The 17,728-nt window shown below is 38.1% G+C and overlaps 1 protein-coding gene across 4 annotated transcripts in view; it reads left to right on the plus strand.

Moving 5' to 3' along the window:
- lrrk1 (leucine-rich repeat kinase 1) overlaps nt 1–17,728 on the plus strand; it is a 92,026-nt gene that overhangs the window by 22,923 nt on the left and 51,375 nt on the right. For 3 of the 4 annotated variants that reach the window (XM_084107774.1, XM_084107775.1, XM_084107776.1), the window contains 11 exons: nt 6,056–6,227; nt 7,210–7,389; nt 8,137–8,285; nt 9,469–9,695; nt 10,966–11,093; nt 11,997–12,160; nt 12,710–12,847; nt 14,470–14,582; nt 15,077–15,147; nt 16,160–16,289; nt 16,856–16,968. In XM_084107774.1, the coding sequence (XP_083963900.1) occupies nt 6,056–6,227; nt 7,210–7,389; nt 8,137–8,285; nt 9,469–9,695; nt 10,966–11,093; nt 11,997–12,160; nt 12,710–12,847; nt 14,470–14,582; nt 15,077–15,147; nt 16,160–16,289; nt 16,856–16,968 (1,585 nt within the window). Of the gene's footprint in view, nt 1–6,055; nt 6,228–7,209; nt 7,390–8,136; nt 8,286–9,468; nt 9,696–10,965; nt 11,094–11,996; nt 12,161–12,709; nt 12,848–14,469; nt 14,583–15,076; nt 15,148–16,159; nt 16,290–16,855; nt 16,969–17,728 lie in introns of those variants that run through there. The other variant, XM_084107777.1, reaches the window with a different exon arrangement.

The following is a 17,728-nucleotide window of genomic DNA, read 5'->3' on the forward strand; positions in this document are numbered from 1 at the left end:
GCTAGGGCCAGACCAAACGGAAGCACCGTATATTGGTACGCCGAATCCTCGAACGCAAACCTCAGGAATCGTCTGTGACGCTCCACTATCTGAATATGAAAATAAGCGTCCTTTAAATCCACTGAAGCGAACCAATCCCCGGGGCGAATTTGCGCCAGGATTTGTTTCAGTGTTGTCATCCTGAAGGCGCGCTTGTGAAGCGCTCTGTTGACAGGTCTCAGATCCAGAATGGGACGGAGACCCCCTCCTTTCTTCGGCACGACGAAGTAGCGGCTGTAGAACCCGCTCTCCCGCTCACTCGGGGGTACTGGTTCTATAGCCTTCTTTTCGAGCAAGCTGCACACTTCCTGCCTCAGCACGTGAGCGTTTTGGGGCAAAGTTAATGACTGAACTACGCCGCGGAAGCGGGGTGGTCTGCGTTTGAACTGAAGCGTGTACCCGCGCCGAATTATATTCAACACCCACGGTGAAATGCCCGGAATAGCTTCCCACGCTGCCTGAAAACGACTGAGCGTGGGCTGATCCAAACCTGCGGTCATCGCCGCTGCGGTCATGGCCGCTGTGTGAGTGCTGGGGGTAGTTATTGACCGTGACTCTGCGCTGCTCGAAGGCAGGGCGGGTAACACAGTGTGTGGTGCAAGAGGAGAAAAAAGCTCTGTTTGTGAAGTAGTGATTTGTTTTATTGGAACAACATTGATTACATTTACATTCACAACACAACTGCACGCGTCGCTCGTAGAACTCCGAGGGACCGAGTGCATTAGAGCGCGCCGCTTGGACGCGGGGCCGAACTGGCGCTTTCTCCTCCTCTTGCCCGAGCGGTCAGGAAGACTGTTTGGGCCTCGCAGGCGACGCGGTGGGCTTCCTGCGCGGGCTCCTCTGCGTCCTCCTGTTACCCGCCCCTTGCCACTGACCGCTGCGGCCTCTACGGGCGTCCTGTCCCGAGCGGGGCGCTGCTTGTCTCCTGGCCGCAGCCTGGGGTTGGCGGCCTGAGGCTGAGGATGAACGGGAGCGCGGCTGTGGCGGTGGCGGCGGCGGCGCCCTCCGGGGAATAACGTGGCTCATAGCCTTGGCCTTCTTTTGCGTCTCCGAGTAACGCTCGGTGACCTTCTCCATCGCGTCACCAAACAGGCCTGCAGGGGAAATGGGCGCGTTCAGGAGCGTCTTCCTGTCGGCTTCCTGTACGTCCGATAATGTAAGCCACAGATGCCTGTGGAGGACCACGAGGAAGCCCATAGAACGGCCGATCGCCTGGGCCGAACGCTTCGTGGCCAGGAGCGCGAGGTCCGTGGCCGAACGGAGATCCCGGATGGCGTCAGCGTCAATAGAGGCGGCGCCATCCAGAGACTTTAGCTGCTTTGCCTGCAGCACTTGGAGAAGGGCCATGGCATGCAGCGCGGATACCGCCTCCCCCGCGGCACCGAAGGCCTTGTTAGCCTGGTGGGCCGTAAATCTGCATGGTCGGGACGGCAGGCTGCGGTCCGCGCCCATGGCGGGAGCCGACGGGCAGAGGTGAGCGGCGACGGTCTCCTCGACGGGGGGGATGCTGAGGTAACCGTGGCCCCCCGCATCGTCCACGGGGGCAAACATGGCCTGGGTGGAAGTGAGGGTGCGCGCCGATTGCGGGGCCACCCACGACTTCACCACGTGCTCATGCACGTCGGGGAAAAACGGTGTTCCTCTCTTCGAAACGGCCTGGCGGCGGCTCGATTGAAGGAACCACGAATCCAACTTGCTCTTTGAAGGTTCGTCGGGAGCTTTCCACTCGAGCTCCAGCTCCTCGACGGCCTTAGAGAGGACACGAAAGAGCTCGTCCTGTAGGTCCGCCGGGGTGTCCTGCCCCGTGGCCGCCAGCGGTGCGGCCTGCTCCGCACCCCAGTCGATCTCGGAGGCCGACAGCGACATGGAGTCGCCCTCCTCACTCGCCCCGAAGGAAACGAAGTCAGCGACGTCGCGCGGGGGTTGAAAGGAGGGGTCGGGGAAGCTCACGGGGGAGCGGACCTCGACTCTGCGGTTGGGGGGGGCTACCAGCGGCTCGGAGGCGGCGGTAGGCCCAATCCCCGCTGCTGCGCGAGCTTCCTCCCTCCTGGCTCTGAGGGCTCGAAGGGGCATTTCCAAGCAGAGGTCGCAGGACCCTCCGTCCCCGAGGGCTGACTCGGCGTGGGCCAGCCCCAGGCACGCGATGCAGAACAGGTGCGTGTCGGTGGGGGCGATGGGGGCCGAGCACAGGTTACAGGTAGCTGCCATCGGATGCAGGAGACAGTGAGAGTATCTCCGACGCAACTTCAACGACGGCGAAATAATTTCCAGTATTGTAGTATCAGCTTTCTAGCACACGATTTGAGCGTGAAGAGAGAGATTCTGATGGAATTGACGCTGCACTTGCATTATAACTGCAACGGTGTTTCAGTATTTGCATATTTTGCGTCAATTGGCCAGCTCTGCTGGCGTTAGCCTATAAGATTTCAGCGGAAGTGAAGGATGAGAGGATTTCCCATATACGACATCCGTAATGTCGAGTTCCGTAGCCTTGATAGGGAACCAAACATAATTTTCCCTCTCAGCTTTTCACTCGCGCCCCCCCAATGGTAACGTCGCGCCCCCCTTTATGGGCGGGCCCCACACTTTGGTTCCCTGCTTTAAAGGACGTCAGCAATCTTGGTTGAGTTTACTGGATTTCAAGGACTTGAAAGCGTAGAGCTTGCACCTGTGAGGCCTTTAGAAGGATCTTGGATCTTAGGAAAGTTACAGTATGCGTCAATCAAGAAAGATTAACTTATGTCTGTGGTAAACAACAGGAGTATAAAAAACTGATGATTTAGTTGCCCCTTTAGATACTGTTAAATCAGGTAACACTCTAGTTTAGGGTCCTATTCTCACTATTGACTTTGCTTATTAACACCATATTACTAGCATATTGGCTGTTTATTAGTACTTATAAGGCACATATTAATGCGTTATTCTGCATGACCAGATTCTACATCCTTTAATTATACCCAATACCTAAATTTAACAACTACATTACTAACTATTAATAAACGGTAATTAGGAGTTTATTGAAGCAAGATTTGTAGTTAATAGTTAATAGTGAGAATTGGACCCTATTCTAAAGTGTGACCATACATCAGTACTCCCGATGCCTAGAATCCCAGAGCTGAGGACAAGAATATTTTCTCAATACTTGAGTCAACAATATTTTAAAATGCTTATAATTTAGGCCAGACCCAACCTACTTTACCTAACCTGAGAATAAAAAATAAAAAAAATGAAGGTGTTAAGATCAAAATACACACCGCAAAACAATGGTAATGTATTTGTATGGTACTTTTATGGTACTAATAAAAACTGGTTTGAGTCTGTGATTTAAAAAAGAAAGGCAGAAAACATAAATCATATGGTGTGTTTGTTTCTTAAAAGGCTTTGTTCACAGTAAGGTGATTACAGCATGTGGTCAGTTAGTGCGCAGTGATTCTCCTCTGTAAATGCTGTTACAGGTCTCTAATGAGGTCATCAGTGATTGATGATGTGACTTTAATGGCTCCTAACCAGCCATCAGTTAACAAACACACATCTGATCCTCCGCTTCTGCCTCCACGCTCATCACATTACTCCTGCGCAATCAGTTTGTTATTGAGCTCAATGGTCTTGGAGATGAGAAAATTGTGTATATGTAATATTTCAATATTTCTCTGTTACCCTAAAACACTTGACCTACGCTTAGAATGAAATGCTTCGTATGTTTAGTGTAATACTATAAAAAAATAAATGTATTTTAAACATTATCAGTTGATTAATTTCATTGCGTTGGTTATTAAATTCAGCAAGTGACATAAATGTAAAAAAAAAAATGTTTACCTTTACATTTATTAATTTAGCAGACACATTTTTCCAAAGCAACTTAGAAATGACAAAAAGGTTTTACACAAAATTGCAAATAAAAACGCTTTGTATACCACAAAAATAAATCACTCTTGACATAACTTGTGGTTCATTCGTCACACAGAGAATGGAAGATCAAGTTATGTTTTATTTATTTTTTAAATTATATTTAAGTCATTTAGTTAAGTTATGTTTTTTATTTAATTTATATATTTTTGGCATATTTTTTTCTTATTTATTAAGCTTTAAATAGAACTGATCAATGGAATTTCAAAAATGAGTTCTGCAACATTTGCCTGTGAAGCCGGTTTGAAACTGTCATGATTCCTGTCTTGTTCCCCTTGTCTTTTTTTCTTGTTTATTAGCCTCCCCAGGTGTTTCTGATTAACCACGCCCCCTTGTTATCTTGTTTAGCTTGTTTGCCTGTGTATGAAGAGTTCAGATGCAAAAGCCTCTAAATGCCATCTGAAATTTTCTTCTAGAATGATCATTTTTATCAAGCTTGTATATGTAAGTTCAATAATTTCACTTAAATGGCAATGCAAATTACCTATTAATTGTCATTTAAGTGAAATTACTTAACTTAAATATACAAGCTTTATAAAAATTTCAATTTCAGATGGCATTTAGAGGCTTTTGCATCTGAACTCTTCGTATTTAAACCTCTTTGCTTCAGTTGTTGTTTGTCGGTCGTTGTAGCTGTTGCTTGTTCCTGTCCTGAGTTCCGTTGTTTGCCCTGGATTACCTGTTTGTTTTATTAAAGTCATGCATGCATGTGGATTCTCTCTCCGCCTCGTCCGTGCCTACCTCATCGTTACAGAAACGGTGTACATTGTGTAAAGCATGCTGTGCTGCTGGATATGGCATCTTCTGGGAATATACAGTAATAGCTTATCCAGGTATTTTCGTAAAAATTGTATTCTGCATACAATTTGCATACTGCAGAAATAGTAGTAGAAATTGTATTGCACTTATTCAGAGACTGAAATGGATCAGTGGGGAAAAAAGGATGAGTTTATTGTCTGTAGGCCACAGTGAGCCAAGTAACAGAATGAGGAAGTGTGTACTTGCATTTAAGCTAGTGTGACTTTTTGCAACAGCTGTTTCGCCTAAAGTTAAATCACATTTTATAAATAAAAGACTATTTTTGGAATGGCATACTAGCCTATACTACATTTGTCAAAATATGCATCCAGGTCAAACTTTAATAAAAACTGTATCCCATAGTTCAGTGTGCTCTACTCTACTTAATTTTCCGTATCCAGTGTGACAACTGAATCGTGTTGGTATTCCATTCTCAACATAGCCAACAATTATGGTCTGACCATCGTATTTGAAACACCAGGTACATGATGGGCAATATGAATTATTGCAGTTATGTAGCTATTAAACGAATCTAAAACATTAATCAAATATGTTACACCACATTTTGTCTGTGTCTTGTTATTTTTAGTTAAACACTGTACCCTGGGGTTTGAGAGAAATTAATACTTTTAATCAGCAAGGACACATTAAGTTGATTATTAAGTTGATTATTAAGTATTAAGTTGACAGTAAAGACATTTATATAATGTTGCAAAAAAAATTCTGTTTCAAATTAATGCTGTACTTTTGAACTTTTGTTTATCTAAGAATTCTTAAAAAAAATTACTGTTTCCACAAAAATATTAAGCACGCAGCATAACTTTTTTCAACATTTGATAATAATAAGAATGTTTAATGTTTTTCAGTTTTCACTGTATTTCTAGTTAAATAAATACAACCTTGTTGTGCTTAAGAGACTTCTTTCAAAAACGTGTTGACCCCAAACGTTTGAACGGTACTGTAAAACAAAAATTACAAACTAAACTGTCCATTCATTTGGTGTAATGTGTCATTTGTGAAGGTGAATTACTGCCACCTAGTGCTGATTTCTCTAACTAGATACTGTATGTGGTTTCATATGGTCTATAATGGTCATCTTTTCTGAACCCTTTTGGAGTATGTGGACAATTGTGGTATGTTTTAAAAAGAAGACACTTTCAAGTTTCAGAGTTAATATTTAGGTTAATTTTATTTATTAAAATTTTTTTTTACAGATGCTGAAGTATAGTGGTATGGTATGGAAATGTTTTTTGCAAAGTGTCTGTTTTTTATTGAAACAGATTTAACTGAATTTTATTGTTATTGTGTGTAGCTGGAGCTCCTGCGTTTGGCGGTTCAGAATGGTGACGTGGACGCTGTTCGGTTTTTGCTGCAGGACGCGCGGGTTGTGGTCCCACAGGAGCCCAGCGTAGAGAACCCTGCCGTCTTAGCGGCTCATCACGGACATCAGGTGTTAGTCCGAGAGCTGCTGGACTCCATACCACGTGAGCGGAAACCAAAATCAACTTCCTTAAAGTCAGCATGAAATGAAATTTGTCAGTTCTTATTTTTTATAGAATATTTCAGTATTTATTATAAATTATAAATCGTGCAATTTTTTTTTTTTTATTTGTGTGCCCTCGTAATCTTTAATCATAATAACTTCCCCTCCCTTTTGCAGCGACTTCTCTTTTCCAACCATCTAATCAATTCCCCAACGGACAAACTCAAGTCCCACCCTCCAATTGTTCTTGTTCGAAAAGCCGTTTCACTCGAATATACGTCACAATATGGAAGAAAAGACTATCACAACTTCCGTTTCATGCTGACTTTAATGTCAATGTGAAATCAAAATTGACCCTGTTTACTTTTTTAATGCTCATTCCAGGTTTTATTGCATATCGTAACTGTCAGGCGCAAACCTTGTATGTCCAAAACTGTTACTTTTCAGGAAACGGAAAAAAACTTCTTTTTTTTTAAAGAGTTAAACAGTATGTTGTCAAAATTGATATTGTGGCTTTATATATGGTCAGAAACATGCATGTGTCATTAACATTTTACCAAAATCAAGCTCAAATGGAGTTCCAAGGTTTTTGACCAGTGAATGTCAGAGATTTGTCAGACATTAGAATGGCGGCAGTAAGTGCACTGCATCACGTTTTCATCAACTTACAGGCTATAAAGTTTAGTTTAGCTATCTGGGTGCTCAGTCATTTGGACAAAATCTCATGTTTATAAAATTGAAGTGCTTTGCATACTTTTCATTGGTCAAATATTTGCAAAACCCACAGACTGACGTAAAGGTTGAACAATAGTAATGATTTATGAAAAAAATTTAAAATAATGAAATGTGAAGATACAAGGTTTCCGCCCGACAAAGATATGATTCGATGGTACGTGTTATTGCAAATAACAAAAGCTTAATTTTTATCATAATCATAATATGATAATTTGCTCCACTTCTGAAACAACTTTAATTTTCTTTAGGTCCGTGTGTCCGTAAAGATCTGCTGAACTGGATGTTGGCTACGGCGTGCCAGCAGGGTCATTTAGAGGTGGTGAAGCTGCTGGTTTATACATACAATGCTGACGCCGAGGACTGCGCAGTAAATTCAGGAGAGTTTGCCATCATCACCGGTTTGCCCCTGTATGCTGCAGCGCAGGCAGGTACTGTAGGCTTCTGCTCATCCTATACTTCACAACATTACAAACTTTGATTTAAAGCAAAGAAATCGACCGGTATTTGAACAAAAATACAAAGGTACAAGACTGTGTACTAAACGGATTTAGTGAGGGAAAGAACTACAATCCCATGAAGCATTGCGAGCAGCATAATCAAATAAAAAATTATGGAGATTTACTCATTTACTCAAATTCAAAAATGTTGATTATGTACATTATGTAAAAACTATATTTTGAGTTTATTGTGTTTTATCGAGTTGATGTGGGCATTGACATTGTCAACATGGATAGCCTCAGAATTAGCATTTGAATAGAGCTCGCTTATACAGATTACATAAACAGAGAATTTTTGTTTTTGTTTTGAATTAGATCATTTAAAAACACCCTTACATTTTTATAAAGATATTTTGCTCATGTCTGTGATACGTATTCGCTGAGTTTTGTTTCATTTTAGAGACATGCTCCAGAAAAAAGTTCTCAGAGACCGAGACGGCAGAAAGTACACACATCTATCTATCTATCTATCTATCTATCTAGAGTCAAGTAATACTTTATCATCATGAACTGCACACTGAGAAAGCAGGGGAATTTTGACAGTGTTCAGGTTTCCCACTTTGATCCAGCGCACACGCACTTCCTCCACTGCTCACACTTCCTCTTTCAGCATAGAGGTGTGGAGAAACAAAGCAAAAGTTCTTCCTGGTCTAACCGAAGTTTGTTTTCTCCACTCAGGAAATAAGGAGATTGCATGCTTTCTGCTGGAGAATGGAGCCGGTTTCTCCTCGTACACCCTGATGGATCACGCAGACTTCAGCGGGCAGCTGCTCAGACAGCGCCTCCTGCAGGACAAAGACACGCCTGCGGACGGGCGACTGCTGCAGGTGAGACTGATTCACAATCTTGACTGACCGAAGTATTTTAAGATCAGCGCTGGACTCATGAACAATGCTGCGGCTTTTTTTACAGAAGTTTTACAGTCAGTACTACTTCCTCTTAGTAAATGTATTCCTTTTTCAAACACACACACTGGCAAAACTTGATACCTGTGCCTAAACACTACCAAAATACAAAATAATATCCAACGTTTTGTATATTCCAAAAGCTAGTTTGCAGTTCCTGTGGTATAAATAATTGATTTTTAAAACTGAACAAAATTCATGTAATTAGATTCTTCATTAACGTGCATGTTGTACAATAATTATACAAGAAGTAAAATTGATGTTTTAAATGAAGTCTAGCCACAGGACACTTCACATCCTCCTGGAAAGTTCCTGCTTTCGAGTTTGGAAGTCGTAATTCTAATGATTTTACCCAACCCAAACTAGTATTAGTAGACTGGGGAACATCAAAATAGTGTTAAGCAGACAGTCTACTAATACTCTAATGAGAGGAAGTTGAAATGTAGTTGCATAGTTAATTACTGTTAGTAAAATCATTGAAATAAAATGTTACCTTTTTTATTTTTTCATTTTATTGCTATATTAAATTGCATTATATTTAATCATATTATTACGTATTATTCTGTACTATTATGTATGTATGTGTTGTTCTGTATTTTTATTCTATTTAATATTTTTCTTATTTAGTTTAATTTTATTATTACATTATATAATTATATTTTACTATTTTTTAATATTTTATTATGTTATAGTTTATTATAATATTATGTAATTATTTATTTATTCTTGCTAAACTGCTCAATTTAGTGTTTATAAAAATTGTGTACTGTCAACATTCACAGTAGTAATGTATTATGATCGATACCAATTTGATTTCACAAGGATTCTTTAATCACAACTTTGCTCAGTTGGGGATATTTTGGGAATATTTAATTTAATTTTATCAATCAATAAATTCCACTAGAAACAAACCTTGTTGTATTATTTTAATTTAATACTGTGAAGCTGCTTTGATACAATCTGTATTGTGAAAAGCGCTATACAAATAGACTTGACTTGACTTGACTTGACTTGACTTGACTTGACTTGACTTGACTTGACTTGATCATCACTTCTTTAACTCGGTGTCAGGAAAATCCCACAGTTTCACTTTCCTCATCCACAGGCTGTCCATGTTGATTGGTCAGGACTGAAGCTACCCTGGTTGAATCTGGACTGGTTCATGGACGTATCGTCTCGGATCACAGTTCTGGATCTGTCTCATAACTGTCTGTGCTCGTTGCCGTCCGTGGTGCCCTGGGGTCTGATACACCTGCGTTCGCTCAATCTCTCCCACAATCAGCTCCGAGAGCTTCCCACCCCAACGTCATCACAGGAGATCATCTGCAGCAGGTCCGTAACGCTTCCACACACCGGAATATCAACACATTTTAGATCTGCAAAAATCACTCTAGTCAGTTTTTCGTTATCCTCATGCTTGAAATATTTTTGACTAGATAAAATTACTTTTCTGAGTGCACTCTTTATAATACGACTAAAAATATCCTTATCAAAATCAGGGTTAGGGTTAGGGTTAGATTGTTGTGGAAATTCATCACATTCTCTTAATGATCAATTTCAGATGTTTCTCCAAAAAGTTCTGATCAGAAGTTCATATCAGTGTTGTTTTAGGATTATTTATATAATATTTATATTAATTTTTTAATTTTTCAGATTTTTATTTAGGTTTTAATGATTTTGATATGTGCTTTTGTCATTTTTAAGTTGTATTTTTTTTATAAATCAGTTTTAGTAATTTTAGTACTTCAGCTTATTTTTTCAGGTAATTGCCCAGGCAATATTTCAAATTTTCGTTTAAGTTTATTCACGTTTTTCATCTAATATTCATTTTATTTCAGCTTTATTTTAATAAATGGAAAAACTATTTTACTAGTTGTGTAATCATTTTTATTTTAGTAATAGTCTAATAGTTTTAGTTTAACTAACACATCACTGTTTCATATCTCCAAATTTGAGATCTGTTTGAGACATTGTTGAAATCTCTTCTGAAGCTCTCGTCCAAACTCAGTCCTGAAGGGATACTGTCTTGCAGATTTTAGCTCCAACTTGCCTCAACACACCTGCCTGGAAGTTTAGTACGCTTAGACCTTGATTAGCTGGTTCAGGTGTGTTTCATTGGGGTTGGAAGTAAACTTTGCAGGACAGTGGCCTTTCCAGGAGCAGGATTGGAGGAAACCTGATGAAAAGACCAGCTTTGACCAGCATGAATTATAAGGCTTGTTTTATGCTGGTCTAGTGCTGGTTTAGTTGGTGGACCCAGTGTAGTTAGCAAAACGAAGCTGGTGAAGCTGGTCAACAATATGCTGGTCTTATGACATCTGTCTCAGGAGAAACATCTGAAAAGCAGGACATGTACACAAAAGTCTCCATTCAGTCTCAATGCTGTCTAGGAGAAACAATTGAGATATTAAAGAGCAGTTGTGATTCTTCTTGGTCACATGCTAAAGTGGGACCAAGTTGAATGTAATCAGCAGGTCTATTTTATCATGTTAAATCCAAATGTTTTGCCCCAAATTCAGCACAGGAAATGTGAAAAACGTCTGCAGATACTGTCAGGGCCATCGTCTTTTTCTCCTGCTAATAACTCCTCTTTCCTTTGTAGATTATCTCATGTGAATTTCTGTGAGAATGAGTTGCAGTGTCTCCCTGTCGGTCTGCTTCACCTCAGCCAGTTGAAATTGATTTCTGCAGCAAAGAACAAACTCACCAGCCTCTTCAACATCCCTAACGGTACACACACAAACACACTCCCTATTGGCTCCCTATTGGCGTCTCGCATGCCAACACGCACACTCTGTTTATCTATCGCTCATCCACAGCAGTTTCAGCAGTTCGGTTTAGGATCACTGATCAGTGTTCACTGCACTGGGTCTGGATTTCAAATTAAAATGTTTGTTTCCATCAGACTATTAATGATTGAAGTCATTTAATATAAATGTGGCTTAAGTGTATTATATAATAGTATAACTGTATATCTATTTTACAATTTAATACCAACCTCAAAACCAAAATGTCTTTTATGTGGAAGGAACTTTCTTCACAATGAATGGCACTAGCTTAAATAGTTTTTTTCCCTAACATATTAATATGTGAGTGGTTAACGTGAAGTATTTTTAGGGAAATTGATATGTCCGCTGTGTTAAATAACATTTAATTTATTTTTTATTTTTCATGGCACTAGCTTAAATAGTTTTTTTCCCTAACATATTAATATGTGAGTGGTTAACGTGAAGTACTTTTGGGAAATTGATATGTCCGCTGTGTTAAATAACATTTAATTTATTTTTTATTTTTCATTAATTTTTTTAAATATGCTAAAAGTGTATATATATATATATATATATATATATATATACATACATAATTTTTATATATATATATATATATATATATATATATATATATATATATATATAATTATTTTTTTATTTTATTTTTTATTTTTTTTCTACCTACTTTTTTAAGCACATCTGATACGTTGTGGGGTTTTTTTCGGCCTTGATTTTGCGCATTTATTTATTTATTTAATTAATGTAACGAATACAGCAAGTATACAGTTACTCTGAATGGTTGTTCAGTGTTACACTGTTTTAAAGTGGTTATCATGGCAGATCTGCTGTTTTTCTGCTGCAGGCACTAACTGGATCGGCCTGCGTAAGCTGCAGGAGCTGGACGTGTCCGATAACAGCCTGACGGATCTTCCCTCCTCCATACTGCACTGTCTGAAGACCCTCAGCTGTCTCAATGTCAACAGAAACAAACTCACCAGCTTCCCGGATCCCTGGGCCTGTCCTCTGGTGCGTCACTGCTGCAAACACAGTCTGATCACACACACACGTTTAGTGCAGTCTGCAGGGCTTGAGAATCTACAGTTTTAGCAACATATTTTTAAATGAAGATATGATTTTATTTTGTTGTTTTTGCTTTTAATTTTTTTTAATTTTTTTTTTATTATTATTTAAATAAATTTGTATAATTATTTAAATAAATTGATATTTTATTTATTTTTAGTTTATTATTATTTATTTGAATTATTTATTTGAATTATTTTTTTGTTTTTTGATGTTTTTATTTTTTGTTTTGTTCTATATTTTAGTTTATATATTTTAGAGGACCAAAATATTACAAATAAAATAAATATGGAACTGAAAATGTGCATTTTAATGCAGTTAAATACATAAATGTATTTATGAAAACATAAATTATTATAAATTATACAATGTTGCATTTTGGGTAAGATGAATGCCATAGTTATGTACCATGGTATATTTAGATAGTGCTTCATTAAATACCAAGGTGTGTGTTGTTTGAGTATTATGATAATCAGGGACAATTTTACCCCACAGAAAGTCTGCAAAGCTTCAAACAACCAGATCGAAGTTCTTCCTGACACCATCTCCATCTTCTGGAAGACTCATCTGAGGGAGGTGGACATCTCTGAGAACGTCCTGAAGGAGCTGCCCTCCTACATATTTGAGCTGGAGGTAAGGAGCAACTCAACTATTGTGAACCCACCATGCTAGGGTGAATCGAACGAAAACATGTCCACAGCAAAAAAAAAAAGAAAGAAATAATTTTTAACCTTGATTTTTTTTTTTTTTTCTGCATTTGTCTTGACGTTGTACTTTGCAGTCTCATTGTTCTAATTAATTTGATTACTGTAATAAGACAAATTAGTTTTGTTTTCTTTTTATACAGCACTCAGTCCACCCGTTTCTTTTGTCTTCTTTCTACCTCATGGTGGCGCTGTTCTCACATTAAAGGTCATTTGTAGCACTGAATGATTGTGGGTTTTCCTTCTGTATCTCCTTCATGGTGACCGATACCAATGAATCAGAGAAAAAGTGCAGGGATAATAGAAAAAATTACACTAGTAAGCTTGAAAGACACCAAGTGTGTCATGAAGTGTTTACAAACGTACGGCAGAACAGCTCAGATGGGGATTTTATAGTTATTGAGTTTCGCAAGTTAACTGGCAAGATGTCAACACAAGCCAACGACAGAGTGAGAAATTTAGATTGCAAACTAAAGAGCTTAAGAAAGTGTATAAGGAAGAAGGAAGAAAAATCAATTTAATGCTCGAACAGTTTGACTTTAAAATCTCTGCTCTTTAAATACCAAATATTTATGTAGTCTCGGAGCAAAGATAGTGATTAAACAGTGAAGTGCTAGTCAAAACTGACGTTGTGTTAGGATATCACACTTCACACTAACACACAACAAAAACTGTTGAGTGCGTATATTATGTCTAGGATAAGGTGATCACTTGTATCATTGCTCATCCAGCTTGAGGAGAGGTGTGCTGTTACTCTGTTCTCTTGTTGATGGATAAAAAAAAAATTGGTAAAAAAAATCACATGGACTTGCATAGAGACTTGAGTGTGGGCTCTTTTGACTTGGAGCACAGACCACCCAGAATGCCCTAGCAACTTCATAGCAATCCTCTGGCAACCTCACACAACACTCTAGTGTTGAGATGGCAAGCTTTGCTTTGGAGAACACCATTCACATTTTCCTTTTTTGTTTTGTTTTGTTTTATTGTTTTTGTTTAATATTTATTTTGTTTTTCATTTTATGATTTGATTACTGTTTATTTTAATATTTTTTTATTTTTTTATTTATTTTATTTATTACTTTTTATTTTAATATTATTTATTTTTATTCTATTATTTTGTTCTTATTTTATCTTATTCTTATTTTGATGTTTTTTTTTATTTTATTGTTTTTTTATTTTGTTGATGTTTTTATTTTCTTAATTTTCCATTTTATTTCATCTTTTTTTTTTATTAATGATTATTTTATTATTTTGTTGTATTTCTTTATTTTTCTTATTCTTATTTTATTTTGATGTTGTTTTATTTTTTTATTTTGTTCCTTTTATTTCCTTTTATTTTATTTTTGGTATTTGAGTTGTATTTGTAGTCTTTTGAGAGTAGGCATCAAGTTTTCCAAGCTTCTGTATAAAAAATGTACAGCAGATAAATGTGCTAGCTAGTAAGCCCACACTTGCAAAATTACTTTATTGCATCATTACCTAATTAATCAGGCCAGCAATGATGCGTCATGTGTGTGTGTGTGTCACAAATTTTAACTGTGTGTGTTTTAGGCCATTGTCTCTCTGAAGTTGTGTGGGAACCAAATCTCCACTCTGCCCAGTCCCAACAAATGGAAATGCTCTTGTCTTCGAACACTAGACCTGTCCAGGAACCAACTGGGGAAGTAGGTCAAACTTACGCACACACATATATGAATATAAACGCACACAGAAAGGCTCTGTTCCAAAACCTAGTGAGCCTACATAGGCTGCATTTTAATGCATCCATTGGCACATTATCAATCTGAAGGCTGTTCATAATTATGCCTTCTATGATAACCTCTTTTGGACAATGCTGTGAAACTGTAATAAGCATAAATTAGTAACATATAGGTAAAATAGTCTGTTTTTGTTGCTAGATACCTTTTCTTTATTGAATAAATGATATGTATATTTTAATCAACGTTCTTTCGCTAAGTGCACATTATGCATTATGGGATTGTCATCTCTACAAAGGATACATGTGATGCTGCCTTATAATTTGGCACAAATGATTTTCTAGAACAGAATCCTTTTCTAGCCCTTCTAGATCACTAATACATATTCACAGTCATTGTGGTTGTATATAGACATATATATTGTGAATATCTGAAATCGAGTGCTCTGAATGTTATTTTAGGACAGGAGAGCCGACCAAAACCAGGAAACTGGCCTTCTTCACTACGTGGCACAGACGGGACCAAGAGCCAGGTACAGTACATTCAAACACTGTGGTTACGTTGCCATGGCACGTTACAGTTTCACACTGTAATTATGGCATAACCAGCCCTGAAGGGAGTTTACCAAACTTACCACAGAGAAACTGCCCAGGCAGTAGATCTAGAGAAATATCACCATAGTAATGATGTTTTGTTGAGTCTGTGACAAGTGTGTGGATTGTTTTAGTAATGGCATCAGAATCTAAAATAAAACCCTTTCAAATTGATCCAAAATAACTTTTTCATCCAAAAGGGGGACTCATATTTTAAGTTCATTTTAAATGTTTTTAGGCAACAAAGCTCGGCGGTATGACCAAAATCTTATATTATTTAATAAAAACTTATATCACAATATAGTTTTGTTTTTTTTTAAGTAAGGACGGATTAAATTGATCAAAAATGACAGTAACTATATTTATAATAAAACTTAAGATTTCTATTTTAAATAAATGCTGTTGTTTTTAACTTTTTATTCATCAAAGCATCCTAAAAAATATATGTATAGCAGCTTCCACAAACATATTAAGCAGCACAAATGTTTTCAATACTTAATACTATTAAGAAACATTTCTTGAGCAGAAAATCAGCATATTAGAATGATTTCTGAAGGATCATGTGACACTGAAGATGCTGAAAATTCAGCTTTGCGTGTTAATGAATTGTTTATGATTATGCATTAAGTTAAATGAAAGACACTTAATTTGATTTCATAATTTTATCCTTTTTGGTTGGTAATGCAAACCAAAAGATATTTTGTATTTTTGCGAGGTAATAATGCAAAGCAGTCCTAATGGTTGTGCGAATATGGACACGTTTCAACCGTCTCATAGTAGGCCCACATAACGGTCTTACCGCCCAGCCCTATTAGTCAGTAATATTAGATATTAGTTTTAGAGTTACTACCACAGTCATCAGTGATCATCCATTAGTCTCCAGGGATTTTAAATCTACATTATGTGGTTATGGTGAAGTGCTCATCTTCTGTGGCTCTTTTCTTTTGGCAGTGTCTCCCATTCAGTTTCCTGCAATCTTGCGGGATTCTCTGGAAGTTCTTTTCCTGAATGACAACCAGCTGGAGTGTGTGCCGCCGTCAGTATGTGCCCTCAAGAACCTCTCTGAACTCTATCTTTCCAAGTGAGTCACTGGGAAATCATGGGACATGTGCAGTAGGGTAGATCTTCATTTTTTCCACTTTATTATACAGTAAAACTGGCAGATAGAAATAATGATTATAAATATAAAGTAGTAAAAAGTAGAGTCATTGAATTTAAGAAAATGTTTATATTTAAATTAAAAATTGACTTTTTTTACTCATTATTTCTGCGTTTTATGTTTATTACGGCATTTTGGCGTAATCTTAGCAACATGTTAATGCAGAACTGCTGAAATCAATCATTGGTATGATGCAGCACTATTTGTTTGTTGCTGTCTGTGTAGAGCCTGACAAATCAGTCACTTACGAGGTTCCTATTCAGCTTTACAGCAAAGAACTTCACTAGTTTTTGAAATGGAGCCCAAGAATCACAGTTGGTGATTCAGGGTTTCACAGTGTGGGTGAAAGTTAAGAGTTGCAAGTCAAACTAATGTGCAGTAGCAAAAAGACTTATTCCTCTCTCCTTTCTTCTTTAGCAATTAAAAGGATGTAATGATGTTTTGTTTAGACTTCCATATCTTGATTTTAATCCTTCCTGTCTCCGTAGTAATCCAGGTATCCAGGAACTTCCTATTGAGCTCGGGCAGCTCTCCAACCTCTGGCAGCTGGACATCGAAGACTTGAACATCACAAACATCCCTGCAGATGTCAGGAATGATGGTAATACACTGGCAACTTTTCTAGTCTTGCAGCTCATATCTATTTGAATGGGAAACTTGCTGAGATTACATTTAAGTAACACATGCAACAATATTCAGCAATAAAAATCACACATCAATATTATAAATGTAGCTTCATGAGGTCAGATCAGTCGAAATAAAAAAAAATTCAGGGTGATTCAGCAAATGCAATTTTTATATTGAATAGCAGGACTTTACACAACTGCTAAGCAGAGTTATTATCGTTAACTAAATTAAATGATTCCTGCATGTTCTGCGCTATGGTTCTGCATCAATGAATGGCGCAGACACGCGTTTACTACACAGCACGCACGACGCACGCGGTGCTTGTCTGGGCTATTCATTGCATCACGCGCTGCACTGTTGCCTTCAAGCCGACGTAAACTACTGTTTTTCCTTGATGCCTCGCCACAGCCAATCACCAGCACTTGATTTAGGCACATCATACATGCTGCATGCTTAGTGTTTCACTGACTTTGACCATCTATATCTATATATATATATATATATATATATATATATATCTATATATATATATATATATATATATCTTGAATGCAATGAAAGTGCTTTTGATAAAAACATCTGCCAAATGCATGAGTGTAATGTGAATGCATCTCTGAAACTAATTAGGTGAAGTACCTTATTCTGTAAGAAGCAAAATGTTGTCATGTTGAACATAACTTTTTTGCATTCGAGAAAATTATATTCCATTTCAGCCTCTGAATACTGTATAATCT

The sequence above is a fragment of the Abramis brama genome (genome assembly GCF_963993115.1).
Source record: "Abramis brama genome assembly, chromosome: 3".
In the NCBI taxonomy this organism is placed as follows: domain Eukaryota; kingdom Metazoa; phylum Chordata; class Actinopteri; order Cypriniformes; family Leuciscidae; genus Abramis; species Abramis brama.